Source organism: Hippoglossus hippoglossus, chromosome 5, assembly GCF_009819705.1.
Source record: "Hippoglossus hippoglossus isolate fHipHip1 chromosome 5, fHipHip1.pri, whole genome shotgun sequence".
NCBI lineage: Eukaryota > Metazoa > Chordata > Actinopteri > Pleuronectiformes > Pleuronectidae > Hippoglossus > Hippoglossus hippoglossus.
Genome location: NC_047155.1, coordinates 2834244 through 2853115, shown reverse-complemented (window position 1 = coordinate 2853115; position 18872 = coordinate 2834244). Strand labels below are relative to the sequence as shown.

At 42.9% G+C, this 18872-nt stretch overlaps 1 protein-coding gene across 10 annotated transcripts in view; it reads right to left on the bottom strand.

Annotated features, from left to right (window-relative positions):
- The window catches only part of LOC117761758 (glutamate receptor-interacting protein 2-like), a 206502-nt gene that overhangs the window by 101021 nt on the left and 86609 nt on the right, over window positions 1–18872 (bottom strand). The window contains exon 1 of one of the 10 annotated variants that reach the window (XM_034585967.1): window positions 6563–6714. The exons of 8 other annotated variants lie outside the window; for them this stretch is intronic. In XM_034585967.1, coding sequence (XP_034441858.1) covers window positions 6563–6617 — 55 coding nt within the window. In that variant the 5' untranslated portion in view covers window positions 6618–6714. Of the gene's footprint in view, window positions 1–6562; window positions 6715–18872 lie in introns of those variants that run through there. One more of the 10 variants, XM_034585970.1, reaches the window with a different exon arrangement.

The window sequence follows — 18872 nt, the reverse complement described above, 5'->3', positions numbered from 1 at the left end:
GTTCTGCGATTGTGACCGGATCTTCAAGGAGAAATTATCTCCACCCTTTGATGCTCCTGCTCTCTGATGCTCTCACGCGGAGGGACACTGTGATGATGAAGAGGGAGCCGACAGAGTCTTCGCTCGCTCGCCTGCAGGACTTTTTGTCAGCTGTTGTTTGGGTCAATTTAACTGAGAGGCCAATCTGTCGCCACTTCTGCTAATACACACAGTGTCGGCTGAAACACAGCAGAGTGTAATGGGCCGTGTTAGCATCCCAGAGTGTGAAGCATTACATTCCTACTGTAGCAGCCGGCTTTTCATAAATAAATCAGATTCCACAGAAGCTGAAATCACAGGCATTGAATGATGTATAGGTTCAGAATCACAGGCCCTGGTGGTAATGAAGAAGGGTTAGTGTGAATGTGATTCCTCCTTGTAAATCCTTCTCTTTCATTCATGCTCCTCTATATAGCGTAGTACACATCTTGACTTGTGTTTAAAAATGCGTACAGTAACCTGACTGTAGCTGAATTGCAGAACAGGAGGGGGATGAATCACTCGCAGCAGCAGAGGTGCTGCTCTGTTTCACATCGTGAGCTCGAACTTCAGGCAGGCAAATAAAAAGAGCACCTCCCTACAGGGACCAATGAACTATTGTATTTTTATTACACCGAGGTGCTAAGATGCCTTTAGCCAGGCTCAGCAGGAAGAAAATAACTATTCTGAAATATTATCGCTCATCCTGTATTTACACTCAAGTCGTAGTACAACAAAAAATTACAAGTAACCTAGCAACTACTGCTGTGAAGAAGGGCTACTGAGGAGGACGAGGAGAAGTTTTAATGTGGAGAGACACAAGACACTCGAGGGGGTTTTAATCTGTGACCTTTTTGTAACGATGAAAACGAGGCCACCGCTGCCATTTATACCCGCTACCGCTCGCTTTTCCTACAGAAAGGCAAAGATCAGTTTGATCTTCTGTGCTTATGAGTTTAAAAATGCTGTTTTTAAAAAATCCACTCAGTGAGAAGTGTGGAAAATGAGGGGAGGAAGCCACGTGGAATCAAACTGTGGGCCGACAGTCAAGGTTTGCATCAATATCAATCAATCAGTCAATCAATCACGCTGTTTTCGTATGGCTTATTTTTTACAATCTGGCTTATACAGCTTAAAAAGGTGAATCATCCTCTCCCCTTAACCCTTGAATAGTGAGGAACCACTATTATATGAATTATTGCTGCTGCCATTAATATCATCTCTCCTATTGCTTTCATTATAACAACTAGTCTGTCAGAGCTGAAACATGATGGTACACAACTGCTCCTGGTCTCTCTCCCCCCTCTCCCCCCTCTCTCTCTCTCTCTTCTCTCCCCTCTTTTCCACCCATCTCTCCTCTCTTACCCATTTTTCTCCGCTCACCCCTACCAGAGGAGGCAGATGTCTTCACACTGACTCTGTATTTAGATGTTTCTTCCAGTTAATGAGGGAGTCATTTCTCTCCACAGTTGCCAAAGTGCTGCTCATTGTGGGAACAGTTGGTTTCTCTGTAATCTTTAAGGTCTCGACCTTCTATGTAAAGTGCCTTGACACAATGTATACTATTATTTGGCGCGTGTCATAACAAGTGCTGGGAACAGTGAGTTTGAGGTTTTTCACTCCAACAGACGTGGAAGTGTGTCTGACAAGTTCAGCACCACGGAGAGCGTGTGCAGGCCAGAGATCAGCACCAGGGACAGCGCCGCAGGGACAAAACCAAGTCACGTTACGACAGAGAATCTATTTTTCCGTCCCGGAGCTTCGGTCGATCGGATCATGGACCTGGAGACACTGCTGACCTCTCAGTCATCACCAGTCGAGTCCTTTTATCCCGTCACGCTCACAGACGAAGCCCCGGCTCAGACACAGCGGATCGTTTCCACAGAGAAGCAGAGGAAGTGTAACCAGCCCAATAAAACACCTCTTTGACTCACTATTCTGTTTCCGTTCTCCCTCTGGGGGACGGAGGCACAGACGGATCCCGAGACTGTCGCCTGCTCACACACACTCACACACACGCACACGCACACACACACACACACACACACACACACACACACACACACACACACCTGTGAAGAACTCCAGCATAATTTCTTCTAGAAAAACCAAAGAAATCTCTCTGCTTTCTTTCAGAGTTTATTTAAAATCAAATTGTTATGCTGGTGCAATCAATACGAAAGCAATAAATGCAAAATCTATGATATGCAAGTTAAATAATGGTACAGAAACAAGAAAAAGATCTTCTCCAGTTTACCCAGTTTAACCCACAGCTGAGAAATATAAGACAGATGGATCCTCAGCTCATATTTGATATCACACTGTGCGGCATAATTCTGGCTTAATTATGTCTTTCAAACATCAAAAATCTTCACAATGACTGAATCATGAGGTGATGATACAAAATTCATTGGCACTACTTTTTTCTTTCAGTTTTTGAAGTACTGTGCTGAAAAGATCAATAAACCTAAACTGTCGCAAGCAGATAAATGCGACTCTGCAGCCGCAGATAAAGCAAATATTTCCATTTCAATATATTTATCTACCCCAAATCCCTCTGTCATCACAGAAGAGAGAGGAGTGTGATGAATAAAAAAGCAGAGCAGCACATTCATTTCGCTGCATGGTAGAGATTCTACAGTGACCAGCTTTAGATGTCTGAACTGTGTAAACCTCTTATCGAACGCACGCAGCAACACCTCAGCTCAATTGATTCCTGGCCCTACTACTAAGTGAGGAATCCTGCTCACACACACACACGAGTCCATTCAAACCTCTGCCTCATTTTAAAAATGGATCTCAACCAGGAAATGTTTGCTGAGGCAGCGGTCTCCTTCCTGTTCACCCACACTCGCCCTGTGAGAGGAGAGCAATGCATTTAGAGAACAACAGCTTCCTGCAGCACAGGTTAGTGAAAAGTGCATCATGCAGATGTGGCTACAAACATGTTACAGTCAATTCTTACCACCAGAGTCGACCTTGACTTGTGTGTAAAGGAAATATGACGCTGTCGCCTGACGAGGTTTAAGAAAATTGCCAGAAACATCTATGATAATTTAAGACCACATCTCAACAACATTTATAACATTTTAATGCCGAAAAGTTACATATTTCATATTTGAACAATAATAAACGTTATATTCTTCAAATATGAAAGTGCAATAGTATCATAGGGATCAATACAGGCTGAGCTTTTCCACTAAATAAACACAAACGCTCATAAAAAAAACTGAAGATGGGGCTAACACCAGCAGCAGGCTAGCGTAGCTTAGCACAAAGACTGGAAACAGAGGGAAACTGTTAGCGGCGCTCTGACCAAAGTATACAAAATGCCCCTAACCACTGCTCCCTGGTTGACCACAGACACAGTGCGACAGGTATTCGTCACTTAGGTCCTGTGGTGTGTTGAGATTTGAGGAATTCGTCAGTTGCATCTTGTAGCTGTGGTTTGAGCTGCTTCAAGGAAACTTCGGTGAACAGCGATATTTATTCTGCTGCAGCTTCAAGCCAAGTCCTCTGTTACACACTCTCTGTCCTTTGAGACTACACATCATTCATCGACTGTACACACACACACACACACACACACACACACACACACACACACACACACACACACACACACACACACACAGTCTGACAGACTGTCAACAGTGTTAAATGACACATTTCTCTCTCTCATATGGACTCAATGCAGCAAAATGCCAAAACACAGAACTACACACATTACACTCTGACCATATGGATACACACACACTCGTGTCACCTGCCCACACTAGTGGGAACACATGCAACACAAACACGCCAAATACTGTGAACTGTAAACAGTGGCCTCATTTATAATAGAAGTCAGAGAGGGAGAAAGAGATTTGGAGATCAATCTTCAACACACACACACACACACACACACACACAAAACTGGCCTCAAGCTCCAATGGCAACCGAGCATGCATCTCACTTTCAGTTCCACACACACACACACACACACACACACACACACACACACACACACACACACACACACACACACACACACACACACACACGTACACACACACGTACACACACACTAAACTATGTCATATAAGAAACCTGACACACATGCAGACGCCCCCTGCTATGGTGATGAGACGCAGGTAGAGTGAACACAACTCTGTGTCCTGCACCACAAACAGTGTGAGTGGTAGATTCACACAGTGTGAGAGGCTGAGGAGGAAGATCAGGTTGTTTACTAATCAGAGTGTCAGAGGACCTGATCACATGTGGACCAGTAGGATCGTCCAGTAAAGACAAATCCATCAAAACCTACGACTGACGACTGAAAGGATTAAAACCACAGAGGAAGAAACATGAGACACGAGAGTGATGTTAGATGTGAGTGACAAAGACGCTAAACTCCACAGAGAACGTGACGAGTGAGAAAACTTTCCTCAAAATCATCTGAAACCAGATTAAAGAATTGAACAAAAAACAAAAGATGAATGTCCGTCTTTACTTTTTACAAGCTAAAAAAAGTTCCTGGTTCAAATCCTGGGATGAGAAACGAATCAGTGTGACTCTGTTCTTCAGAACAGTTTAAAACATTAAATATTAAACAAGTACGAGCTTTGAGTTTTGTTTATCTGCTGTGAAGTTGCTTTTCATCCATTTTTCATAAGCAATAATGTCGATGTGATAGATTTTGTTTATTTGTTGGTAACTTCTCATGTATTTATTTATTTCTACTTTAATTTCTTTGTATTTTGAAACTTCTTTAATGCTTTACTGCTTTTGAGCGCCGACAGAAAACTCAAACATCCGTCATCATCACAGCTGCTTCACGCTGTCGCAGTTACTTGAGTTTTTCAAGGAGAAAAATCTCCTTGCATCTCGACTGCAGCTTTTAGCAAATTACATGAAACTCACCTTTGCTTGTTGCCTCGTTTGGCTTTCAGCTGAATAATTATGTTCCCTGCTGATAAATTATCAACACACGCTGCAGCTTCATTTCACTAAATTGAGCAAATTTGTTGAATAAAACAAGAGTCATGAGCTTAATACACTCCGGTCATGAAAGTTTATGAACCGGCATCCAGTCAGTTACTGAGCTCCCTAAAGTAACACAACACAAACACACACTCACACACAACAGTTTGCACAGCTACCCTGGACCAGGTCCACTGGTTCAATGTTTATGCTGGAAAAGCTCCTTAAAGCTGGGGTTGGTAATCCTGGAAAAGTTAGCAACAGCATGCTACACTAAAACTATGCAACCGATACATCCCACCCCTCCCATTGGTCCTCTCGGCAACCCCCCCCCCCCCCCCAAAAGAAAAACACATGAACCTCCACTGACTGAAAACTGCTAGAAGCCGACTTTTCAGGCTTGTTTTATTTTCAGATGACTTTATTTATTGATGGCGATCAGGATATTAGGAAGATTTCCAAAAATAAGATAAAACGTGATTGAACCCAAAGTAATAACAGCAAGTACACACACACAACACACACACCCACACACACACACACACACACACACACACACACACACACGCACGCGCACACACACACACACACACACACACACACATACACACACAGTGTACACAGTGTGCCTGTGTAGTTATTTCCAGCGTAAAATAATAGGAAATGCAGCATCAAGCATGAAACACATGCAAAACCCAAACACATATAATGTTATCAATATATCAACACTAGTAACAAACAAAGACCATAATGTCAATGAGCTCCAGGTGGAAACAAAGTTATTTCTGAAAGTATAAAGAAATGTCAGGAAGGTTTAATTCACTTGATGATGAACAGGTCTGATTGTTGCCTGAGGCAGAATCACACCTGTTAACCCTAACTCGGTCAATACGAATCCAACAAGCTGCTGCTGGTCCAAACACTCCGGAACCAGAACTCCTTCAAAAATCCACAAGCTCAATATGAGACGTCTTCTAAAGAAACGCACATGGAGATCACATCGATCCACATCGATCCACATCGATCCACATCGATCCACAAATCACCTGTTGATTTGAAATCAGCCGAATCAAACAGGAAGAGAAGTTTCTTTGGAATCTCACCTGACAGCCGCCGAGAAGCTTTATTTACTCACGTCATGAAATTTAAATTAAATCGCAGAGAGGAGAATAAAAATCTTATTTCAGCCTCGACTCAAAACTCATTCAGAATCTCAGCAGCTTCACGAGGACAAACAAAGACTCAGTGTCGGAGAGAAAGTGGAGAAATGAAGAATGAAGAGGAGGAGGAGAAAAAGAGGATGAAAAAGAGGAGGAGGAAGACACACGTACACATTTATTGTAGATACACACTTGCAGGGACTCTCACACAAACACATATTGCTGTAACACACACTTGATACACACGTACACACTAAGACACACAGATACAAACCGTGCGCACACTTAAACACACAAATGCATTCAAGATTTCACACATCAAAGAAACGATCAAACAGACCATTACAGCCCCACACACACACACACACACACACACACACACACACACACACACACACACACACACACACACACTGTACCCTTGATTCGACGTCTGATGACCCCTAAGCGGCACTTAACCGAAACAGAGAACATCCCTTCTGTCTTTTCTTCTTTCTTTTATGTTCTTCTTCCTGTTCTTTCTGTCCCTCCTCCTTCTTCTTCTTCTTCTTCTTCTTCTTCTTCTTCTTCTTCTTCTTCTTCTTCTTCTTCTTCTTCTTCTTCCTCCTCAGTCGGACATAGTGTGAGCCAAGCGAAGGATGGATGGAGAGAGAGAGAGCGAGGGAGAGAGATAGTGAAAGAGAGAGAGAGAGAGAGAGAGAGAGAGTTGTTGGTGCTGGAGCGTTGGCCGGTCACATGGCAGAGAGAGAGCGAGAGAGAGAGAGCAAGCGAGTCGTTCTCTCTGGCAGTGAGAGGTGATTACACAGCCACCCCTCTCTCTCTCTCTCTCTCTCTCTCTCTCTCTCTCTCTCTCTCTCTCTCTCTCTGTGTCTCTCACCTCTGTCTCTCACTCTTGTTGTTCAGGCTCTCTCTCTCTTTCTGTGTGGGAAGTGGTGTGAAATTAAGCTCCCTCCGCCTCTCTCTCTCTCTCTCTCTCTCTCTCTCTCTCTCTCTGTCTCTCTCTCTCTCTCTCTCTCTCTCTCTCTCTCTCTCTCTCTCTCTCTCTTACTCACTCATATCCTTCCTCTGTGCTGCCTGGTTTCAGTCTCCTTATGTTTTCCTTCCTTTCTTTATCTTCCATTCTATCCTCTAGTCTTTCTTCCTTATCCTCCTTTTTCCTCTGTTGTGATTTATTTTTCTCTTTTCTCTCACCTTTGTTTTTTCCGATTTGCTGCGTCCTTTATCTCCGACGTCTTCCTTTAATAAAAAGTTATTTTGTGGATTTCACAAGCTTCTTTGACTTTGCCATTCACACTCTTTGTCTCTCTGTCAATTCCCATCTAAAGAGAGTTTATCTTATATTGTCAAATACTGGAGAAGTTTCTTATATTCTTTGTACAGATATTCATTGTCTCTATTATGTTTTAATTTAAATATCTAGGCAACTGAATGGGAACTTTGTCGACATTCATGGTCCACAGAGGATGAACCCTAACAACTAGAAAGGTTACTCGTCTTATACCTGCGGCCCAACAGCCCATTTGCATTCAATCGAGCTGCACCTGTTTCAGCTATTCTCAATATCTTCTCATCAACATCCATCAAATTATTACCTGCAGGTAAATAAGTGAAAATGTTGGAAAACACCGAGAGATGTAATAATTTCCCTCCCTGACACAGAACACATCGTTCTACATGGTTTTTAGTTAACTAGTGTTTTTGTTTAATCTTGCTGACAAACAAACGGAGAAGCGTTAAAACGTAAACCTCCTTTTCACGAAGCACCACATTCAGGTCAGTACCTTTAACCAACAACTGCTCCGTCAGATCTCCGCCTCTCACAGACACGACTGCTGACTGCTATGCTTTGATTTGCATACTAACATACTCACACTGGCTGAGTGCACGAGTGCTTGCTGACAATTATGGCAACATGCAGTGCACGATAAGTCCCTGAGTGGTGCACTGCAAACTGTCAGAGCGCTGAGTGGGACACTATGGACACAGACAGGCAGGAGGCACCAGTGTGTTTGCAAAACTGGGAACGAAGCAGCAGATGAAGAAGGAGAATGTTTTTGATGTTTTCACAGAAGACGGAAGGATATTAAATCTTATATCATAAGATTTAACATTTCAGAGTTTGCATCACACATGGGGAGAAGCTCTGGAATCTCGTTTTCTTCCCCAATTCAAATTGTGTGGCTCCTTTTCTTTCAGTTTTGTGTGTCCGTCACATTAGAAACCATCACGACCACTCACTCCATTCCATGTCTGAATTTCTGGAGGAGATCTGGAGTTCAGTGCAAGTTTGAAAACAGCTTCAGCAGCCGGCGGGTATTTAGACAGGTGACGATTCCTCCTCTTTTCCCTCCTACAATAAGACAAAAATAAAAGCCTTTTTTCCTCTTTGCTCCTGTAATCTATTTTTCTCCCTTACGGTAAAAATAAGAGACTTATCTCGACCTCGCTCTCTGGTTTGTTCCTCAAGCTCTCTCGTCCCTCTCCCCCTCTCTGTCTCCTCTTTGCCATCTCCCCTTGTTGTCTCTCAGCCCCAACAATAATCTGCTCACTTGCTCTGTTTCTCTCTCTTTTCAAACTCTCTCGCTCCAAATCATCTTCTGCAGGGCTCCAAGTTCTTACAACTAACCCCCCCCCCCCCCACATCCCCTCTCTATCTCAGTGTCAGGGTAACAGCGTTGAGGTGGTGGGGGCTGAAGTTGAGCAGTAAGCTATAGCGAAATGAAAGAGGGATCAAAGCAGCAAACGCCTGGGCTCAGCCGCGGAGAAGAAGAATAGAAAGATGAGGGGGTGAAGGAGACAGAGGAGGAGGTGGAGGGATGTTGAAAAGGAAGCAGGGGACAGAAGGAAGCAGGAGAAGGAAGAGAGAGTGAAATTGAGAGTTGAAAAAAGAGAGGTGGAAGAGGTGAAGGAGAACATCAGAGCACAGGAGGAGGCGGGAAGTTGAGAGGAAAATTTTGGAACAAAAGATGGAGGAAGAGAGAAGCAGGGACAGAAGAAGGCGAGGGGGTAAAAGTGAAGCAGAGAATAAAGCGGTTCAGCTGTGGAGTGTTGAGGGGGGTGACGGAGATTACTCCCACAGAAGAGAGGCTGAGGAGGAGGAGCAGGGAGGAAGAAGAGGGAACGCATGAGGAGAAACGTCACCGGTAATGAGACGCACGGAACTACGCATGCATAGTTTTATTATGGTTAACATCAAAATATGAGAAAATCAATGAAGCTCCTCACAGCTCCAACAGTCTCGTGAGGAGGCAGCAGCGTCTGAAGGAGTCAGAGTCAGAGTCAGAGTCAGAGAGTTCTCTGAATGAACCCACACCCACATAGCAACGCTCTATTTAGGTTCACTACGTCTACTTTCCAGCTTGTTTTGTATATTTAGAGTCGTTAGCTCCTTCGTATGCATCCTTCAAATCTACTTTTAAAACAAACGTAGCTATTACACTGTCACAAAAGAGATTCTACACTTTTATAGACGTAAGGATACTACCTGATGGTCACTTTTATTGTTCAAAACATGTGGACATAAAATCTGGATCAGAAATTTGAATTAATCAGCTGCTTTGCAAAAATCCCCATTAGCTGCCACAGTAATAATTCCATCGATCCATCCAATCATTGACATGGTTGTGAGGGTGCATGAGATAATCCCAGCTGACCTGACAGGTCACAGTAATCATTAATTAACACTAAATTAAACATTTTGAGTTGATAAATTATAAACTACGTCGTGCATGAATTGATTCCGGTACCATGAATCCGACGGAGCTTCTTTTCCACATTAGAAGACAAACCACCGTCCACTTGACCACTGTGGTTTGAAACCCTTCAATCAGCCATGCACTAACATGGAGGAGGTGTGTCTCATGACCTATACTGCAGCCAGCCACCAGGGGGCCTTCATGTCATTCATTTTGATATACAGTCTCTTAAGTGTTCTATCTTATTCATGCGAAGATGGTAATTACTGCAAAGAGAATGATAATTTAAACGTCCTCCTCTAACTGCACCTTCCACGGTGTCTGCATTGTGTCGTGTGTGTCGTGTGTGTCGTGTGTGTCGTGTGTGTCGTGTGTGTCGTGTGTGTTGTGTCTCTGTGACCGAACAACCAGATATCTAAGTAAACACAGCAGAGCAGGACAGAGGATCCTGAGCTGGAGGAGACGGAGGCTTCCTGCACGACCTCCAGGGACACACAACTTTTCTTTGCAGGGCAACTGATCAATATTCATGATTCCCACTCACTCTCACTGCAGGGCATCCTCCTCCACTTCATTTCACACACGCACACATGTTGTGCGTGTGCTTTGTTGTACACACACACAAACACACACACACACACACATGCATATGCACGTATAAAATAATCGAAAGGGCAGAAAAAAAGAGCTGAAATCCAGTTCTAAAGTCTTTTCTTCTCTCACAGAGGCATTACATCGCAAACACCCTTTGTTTTTGGCTCTTTTACGTCTTATCCATCACACACAATTACACATGCACACATCCACACGCTCACACACACACACACACACACACACACACACACACAGATTGTGCATCAGCTGCACACACATCCTTAGAGAATAGTCGGCAAAGAGAACATCAACACACACCAACAAACGCATAGATACGAACACACAGAGAAGAAAATCCACACAAATGTCTGCCCACACACACACACACACACACACACACACACACACACACACACACACACACACACACACACACACACACACACACACACTCTCACACACACACACACATTGTTATACTGTCTGATGGGGATCGAGAGTGAAAGTGAGACTGAGATGACAAAGGGAAAGAAATTAAGAATTTAAAAAACTAAAAAAAGAATAACGTGGTTGAAGAAGATGAATGTGAAAACCAAAGAACATTTTTGCAATATAGTTTATTTAATTTAAGAAAGTAAAACTGCTTGGGTAAAACTGTGGAAAGACCATTCTTACAGTGGAAATATACATTCTTCTTCTTCTTCTTCATTCTATTATGTAGCACCTTTCAAAACACTGATACAAAGAAGAGTAAAACAAAATGAAATAACACATTTATTCTTCTAAAATCATTTAAAATAGTTTGTGTGCCATGAATTAACCTCTGGTCTGATGCTTTGAGCACCGAACCAAACCCCTCAGGTGGCAGTGATGTTCTAATCGTATCACTCCTGTATTGATCGTAAGAGAAACTGTAGATATGCTGCTAACAGAGAGGGCAGCAGGAGGTTGAAGGAATATAAATAAGTGGCGCACACACAATGTTTCTTTGCACCTACATCATTTTCTGGTTCTCATTAGCGTCTACTGTGTGTGTGCATGTCTGTGTGTGTATGTGTGTGTGTGTTCAGCTGAGTTATTAATCACTGCACTGCTGCGTCGCTGGTTCACTATATCACCCTTCAACACACTCGCGGTGCAGATGTGCAGAGCAGGAAACCGCTGCAGCACCAGGCTTGTTCCCCTTAATTGGTGGATGCAGGGCCGTGCACGGAGCACAGATTCAGAGATTCAGCTGACGTGACCTGGAGTCCGAAGCCCGAGGCGATTTACAGGGAAGCACACAAGAGAAAGAATAACACGTACGAAGTTTGAGATATTTAAAGCAGCACTGTGTCATTGTTAAACCGTAAAGTCCCAGTTTCAATTTTGACGATACACAAACTTATAATATGCAGTATGATGTATGTCTGTTATTGCCACAGCGTCCCCTGGAGGCCTGGAGCTGCACTTTGTAACTCTGGTGTACGGTGCTGGAACATTGCGACCTGCTTTACATCAACTATAGCAGCTATAAGAGACAACTAGCTTTACATTCGCAGTGCGGAGGTCGTGGCCGAAGAAACCGAATAGGACGTCGTTGGAAGGAAACGAAGAAGAGGAAAAGAGAAAGTGAAAACAAATCAAACTAAACTATCATATTAGTGTACGCGTACCACCTGCAGGGGGCGCCCAAGAGAGCGACTCTTACATTGTGTTGCTTTAATGGGATAGTACCGAAAAATGACCGCTAGTTCAACATTTCTCCACTAAAAGCATGTTGTAAATGATGCAGTTTTGAGTCAAATTTGAATGTTGGGGCTTGCGGACACTTGGATGACACCACAGGAAGTGTATGGAGGCAATTTATGTTTTTAATGTTTGAAGAATCGTTCAACAGTTACTTCAATTATTCTGGATTCTGCTGCAACGCTGTTTACCCCTGAAACTCCTAAAAGTGTTTTGTGGACTCAAACACTTCACCCCCCCCCTCCACCCAGGTGAGTAGATAATGAGTGAAGTTTCATTGTTGGGTGAACTATCCCTTTAATGCCTCCTCTTCATTTGAGCCTTGGCTTTCACAGCGAACAATTTGTCGGACTGTGAAACATAAACAACAACTTTTCTCGAATGGATTTCGGCGCAGGACGTATTATAAAAAAACTTTTGGGAGTGACTGAGGAGTTTGTTTGTTCACAGGAGCCGAGCAGGAACCAACGGCCCAGAGTTTGTTTAATAAATCATCACAGTCCACAGAGTACAGCAAGAAGCCAATATGGCCGCCGCTCAGTACAAGTCATAATTCAATGGAGTGTGGAAATAGAGATGTCTGCCGAGGCTCACAGATTGCCATCAGCCCGGGGAAATTCAATCTGCTTCACCTACAATCTCACTTCTGGTCAAATGTTCCGGCCGCTTTAGAAACGACTCATCTGCAGTTCAGCGACGTCTTATCTGGCAAAGCAGGACACTGCGCTGGTTCCTCCGACCACAACAATGACCCAGAGAGAAAGATCTCAGGTCCACGGCAACACGCGGAAAATAAAGGTATTGATTTTCACAGGATGATAAATAGCCCCGGACTCGGGAGACAAATGGTGGTAAATTCTGGCAGTTAAATTAACAGGTACGCTGGCAGGTAACCAGCTTCCTGTCCTAAAAGTAGAATCATAGTTAACCCATAAATGTCACGTTCATTTCTCTGGATGTGCAGATATATAAAAAAACAACACAGATTTCTGTGAAGTCCAAAGTTGGAGGTATTTAGAAATACATTCATGCAGAAATACCACAAAAAGCAAACGTGCAAACCTGACTCAAAGAAAAGATTTCAACATATCTTTTAATGACAAAGTTTGATTGATGGTTCCACAGAGCACGAAGCACCAGAGGTAGAAATACAGTTTAAAAAGTGAGGAGCTTCAAGGTGAACAAGGAGGAAATATTTAGTATATCTAGCACAAGAGATGCTCAAGGAACAAAGCATCGTGTGTAAATGTTAAAGTTCAGGATCAGCAGTTTAGTTTAGTGATCATCACAAAGGGACTGGAAGGAAGGAAACAGGGAAGGAAGGAAGGAAGGAAGGAAGGAAGGAAGGAAGGAAGGAGAGGACAGGAGGAACCACAGCCCAAATACTGTTCGTCCAACGACCACGACCTCAAACGGACGACAGACCCACACAACTGATTTCCATGAGCGTCATATCCAGCACTGCCCACGTTCTGCAAGCGACGACACGTAATTCAGCACGTCGGGCGATTCTCATCCGTCTGCACTCAACTATTCTGAGGAGGTAGTTTCCAGAACATTTGTCTTCCTCACAGACACTAAGTTAAGTACACACTATAAATACTGATCACCGTGTTCGTCCAATTTGCACAAGGTCGTTTTACATTATTGACCTTATTGACTCTGTGGTTCCAGTCTAACTTCTGTTCCATTACCTCAAACACACATGCACGTCAAAGCAAGTCCACTAATAACAGATCAAATAACATTCTTGATTACAGCACCATGTTTTTTGTAATAGTTGTTTGCTCCCTCTCTTTCCGCTCAGCTGATTTGGGGTCACCCCTCTTCCTCGCTCTCGTTCTTCCTTCCCTGCTCTGCCTCTTCAGTTTTGGCAGAAATGGAAATCGGTGCTAATCTCAGAGAAAGAGGCTTAGTGTTCACAGACACACACACACAAACACACACACACACACACTTAAATATACACAAGGGTGAGCTCTTCTCTCACCTAGTGTGTGTGTGTGTGTGCATCTTTCTCTCTCTGTGATCGTGTGTGTGTGTGTGTGTCTGCCTGCATACATGCATGAGGGTGCAGAATATTTATGACTATGATGTGTGTACATGCATGTTGGCCTTTTTCATATGAGTGCGTTATGCTCTGTGACAACACGTTCTTGATTTGCATCAGTTTCTTCGGTGCTTATCTGCGTGTATGAACATGCAAGTATCTACATGTGTGTGTGTGTGTGTGTGTGTGTGTGTGTGTGTGTGTGTGTGTGTGTGTGTGCGTGTGCGTGTGTGCATCTAGAATCTAGGCCACATCTTCAGATCTCGACCGTAAAAATAGCATCACATTAGTGTTGAATATTTGGAAATCCTAAACACATCTCAGCAGCCAATGGGGAGCGGCGCTGACAGATTCAGACCAGCCTCCTCCCATGACATCGTTGTGTCAGTCAGACGTCGAGAAATCGTGGATTTGCAGAGAATCAGGTTCAATGATTCACGTGGAACAAACACTGAGACGGAACTTTCAACCACCTGCTGGGATCCTTCATTCACTGCTTCATTCAAGGCATATCTATATTTCTGCAGTTCTACCTACCGACCAACAGAGGTCAACACGCCGTCTCCGACTCAGTGGAACCAGTCACTCTGTGGGAGTGGGAGGAAACAGTGTAACGTTTCATTTCCCTTCTCCTTCACCTGCAGGGAAACCTCAGATATCAAACTTTCACAGATGCCATCGTTCTTCATTAGTGAACAAGTTGACATCTTAATGTATTTTTCACATCACGGTGCTGCAGCAAACTTTGATCACTCTCAGCCTTATCTTTACCTTTATACCGACGCAGGAGGTTTGTGTATTTAAAGCCCGTATGAGGAGTTTTTAACTGGTTATGAAATGGTCTTATTTTAATATCGCTGCCCCGGCGACGGACATTGAGATTAATTTAAAGAAAAAGCCAATTTTCTCCCTGATTGTCTCAATTGTTGTTGTGGGTCATAAAGAGGCAGCGATATTAAAGACAGAGTAAAAACATGTAGTGGATTTAAAAATTTAAACTATGACGGATGCAGATGCAACAAGACGAAATGGAGCCTTAATGTGAAACTCAAATGATCCACAGGAAGTCACTGAAGAGGAAGTTCAGGGTTAAAAAGGTCTTAAGTGAAGCATTAGCAGACGTCACAGCCATGTTTTATGACTGGGAACCTCATAATGGAGGGGGGGGGGGGGGGGTAATGGACGGTAAAGGAAGAGAGCGAACAGGAAGTGGAGACTGGGTGGAGGATGTGGAGGTGAGGGAATCTTAGAGCTGTTTGACACGTGATTAGCTGACTGGAGAAGAAAAGAGAGAAAAGGGGTTTTAACGCTCTCTAGTGGTTGTGTATAGAAACAACACCGACACGCCCAGAAGTTCAAACTTTAAACTCAACGTCAAAAAACGAAATTCTGTAAATGTTTTTTACGATTTAATGCCAAACAAAATTTGATCAGCTGTGCCAGTTTTAACATGAACTTTATAAATAGGGACGACATAGCAGCTCATCAAAAGTGAAGCCAAAGCCTCTCAGTCACCCCCTGGTGGCCGGCTGCAGTATCAGTAACCCTGCCTCCTCCATGTTAGCAGATGGGAAACCAAAATAAAAACATGTTAAATAAATGTTACTCAAAGATGGTTTCCGTCATTTTAGGTAGTTCTCATCGCACTGATGTAAAATGAATTTGTTTTGCGAGGGGTGGAGCTCATTTCGGAATAATACAGTTTTTTCATTTGCGTAAAATGGGCGAATCTATATCTGGGATATTTTTTGCTTCATTTCTCTGTAGTAGGTGGAAGTGGAGACGTGTCGTCCATCTTTATTTACAGTATATGGTTTTCAATAAGTAAAAATAATGTGTAGAATATTAAATACAGCATCTCTGCTTCTGCTGCTGGGATTCTGATACTAACCTACTGACATTTCATTAAACTAAATTAAAATACATTCAGACAAAATCTCCCCTTTTCACTTGGCCTATTTTTCTTGCATCATTTAATTGATGGTGCAAACATGTATTTATCTCCACTGACACTGACCCTGAGTAAAGAGACACTTCTGTCTCTGGCATCTGAAAACATTATACGATGCAGAAGTTGCACGTGGATCCGTTGCATTGAAAAGACGTCACCGTGCCGAGCGCCGTGCGCTGAGCTTCACTTTGTAACAACACGGCAACAGAAAGAAGACAAACGGCTGCGAGAGACGCTGCAGGACAGGATCACGGAGACAGAACCGACCGCAGCAAACAGAGCAGGACAAACACAAACACTGCTCGTACCATGTGTGACTTACACTGGTGCACAAATATTGAGACAGCGTGACTGGAAAGCTGATACGCAGGCAGATATTATAACAGAGGGATGGACGGACATCTTTCTGTCCTCTGTTGTCCTCCTTCTTAATGTCTGACATTTCTTCACCTCTTCACCTCTGTGACCTTTGTACCCTCACATCTTTCCTTTCCTCAGTTTTTCTCCTCTGACCATTTTTACTCACAGTCCCAGATTGTTTCTTTTATTTTTACACTTTCATCTGAAACAGTTCTCCCTCTGCTTTGTCTCCTTCCTTCTTTCCCCTGCCTCTTGCATCCTTTCTTCTTACCCACTTCCTTTTATCCCTTTCCCCTGCCTTCCCACTCTTCCTCCACCCTCCTCGTATTCCCTCCTTCTCCCTTTTCTCCTCTGTTCTCTAAACATTTCTGTGCTTTGTTTAAACATCTGATGCAACCGAAGGCAACAGCACCCACTGCTGCTTCAATCCCACAATGCAGCGAAATGCAAAGAAGAAGCAACACACTCCAATGTCCTCTAATGCCGAGGAAGGGAGAAAGCAGCGGCAGCGTTTTCTCCCGCAGAGGCCTGGGCACCATCGCATCGCAGCAATCTGTGCTGTAACTTCCCCTCTGAGTCTGTTTTCCTCCGAGCAGAGTTGCACATGTAAGAGCTGCGGGTCGATGGAATCCTCCGTGTATGGACTTGATTTCTAAACTTATTGTTCCCCAAGACAGAATAAACATTAAGTTTGCAGTGAAAGCAAAAGAGAAAAGGGTCACTAGAAAAAAATATGCTGCATCTTTTATGATGATGACATCTGATGATATCCAATTCAAATATCAGTTGATCGTGGTGTAAATGTTAAGGAGACAAAGATGTGGTGCAGATAAAAAGACGTTGAGATGTTTATTGTTCAAGGCTTTTTCTTGGAGGGTCGATATTTGAAACTATCTGAAACTGTTGATGCATTTTTTTCAGTGGGTCCGAATAAAAGTTAGAAATCAAAGTATCAAATGTTTTCTTTTCCAATCTAAGGTAAAGTTTAAATTGACTATATATGGTGGCCTTGAAGGGTCAAAACACAAACATTTCATACTACACAACGTTTCACAAAACACAGAATTTTACGACTAAAGTTAGTTTGTGAAATACATTTTTGACCCTCAGGGCCACTGTACTTATATCTACACTCAGCAGTTAGTGACACTTCAGTATAACAACAAAAGGCAAATCAGCAGAGGGCAACTTAGCAGAATTGCATTGTGGTCTTGCTAATATACAAAAATGTCTGTTTACCCAGCAGCTAATGGACCTCGCATGTTAGTTAAATCCATTATAAAATACAATGACAACAGCTGATTGTAACCACGAGTTTAAGCTGCTTAAACTACAAAAAACACTGTTTTGCCTTTGGAAATTCGTTCCAGGCCACTGACTCCACCTCATTATTATCGGAGCCACGTTTAAGTTGAACTATTGAAACTTCTCGTTTCCCGTTGAGAACTAAAAAAACCACCAGCAGATCCAGAAAGTGTTGCAGTGAGAGAGAGAGAGAGAGAGAGAGAGAGAGAGAGAGAGAGAGAGAGAGAGAGACTCCCGGTGGAAACAGACTGTAACAGCAGGATTCCACATGAGAGGAACTGCCAGAGGGTAATTTCACTAGATTCAACGGCACATGGTGAAAACCACCAACTCAGATTTACCCTCATAGTTTCTCTTCCATTTCATAATTTCTATCAGAAACTTTCAACCTAAAACTTTATTCACCCCTTTACAACAGTTCCACATTAACACATCAGTTCAAGGTGACTGGATTGAACAGAAAACTAATTTCAACTTTATTATATAAGACATAACGAATTCTGAAAGTATTAAATATTCCCACATTCATTCATGACGTATATGTACTTTATTTAAATGCACTTTAACACACTTAAACATTAAGTCTGTTGATTTTGTCAGTGATTGTGTTTTCAGATGAGAGAGCAACAGGTGAACGAGCACAACCTCACAGACCAGTGGACATTATCCAGTAAGAATGGAATCCCAGTGAGCAGGGAACTGGCTCTACTAAAGTCTGATTATATAATATAAAGTATATTTTAAGAGGTTTGTTTGATTTTGATTTTTTCACATGCATTGTTGTCACATGAGTTAGTTACAGATGTATTGTCTGTAAATCATCCAGAGGGGTTGTTTAAATGTTTTAACATCCAGAATCCAGACAGACGTCTCTTTATGAATTCATGCTGCAGAACCTATTCATATTGCAACGCTTGAATCACTTACTGTCAGTTGGAGCTTCCAACCACCTCCAGTGAAATACACTTTATGATATTTGGTCTATAGTTTATACATAGTTTAAAATACTGTATATTACAGAGTTTGGAATAGTTTAAGTGAGGAGC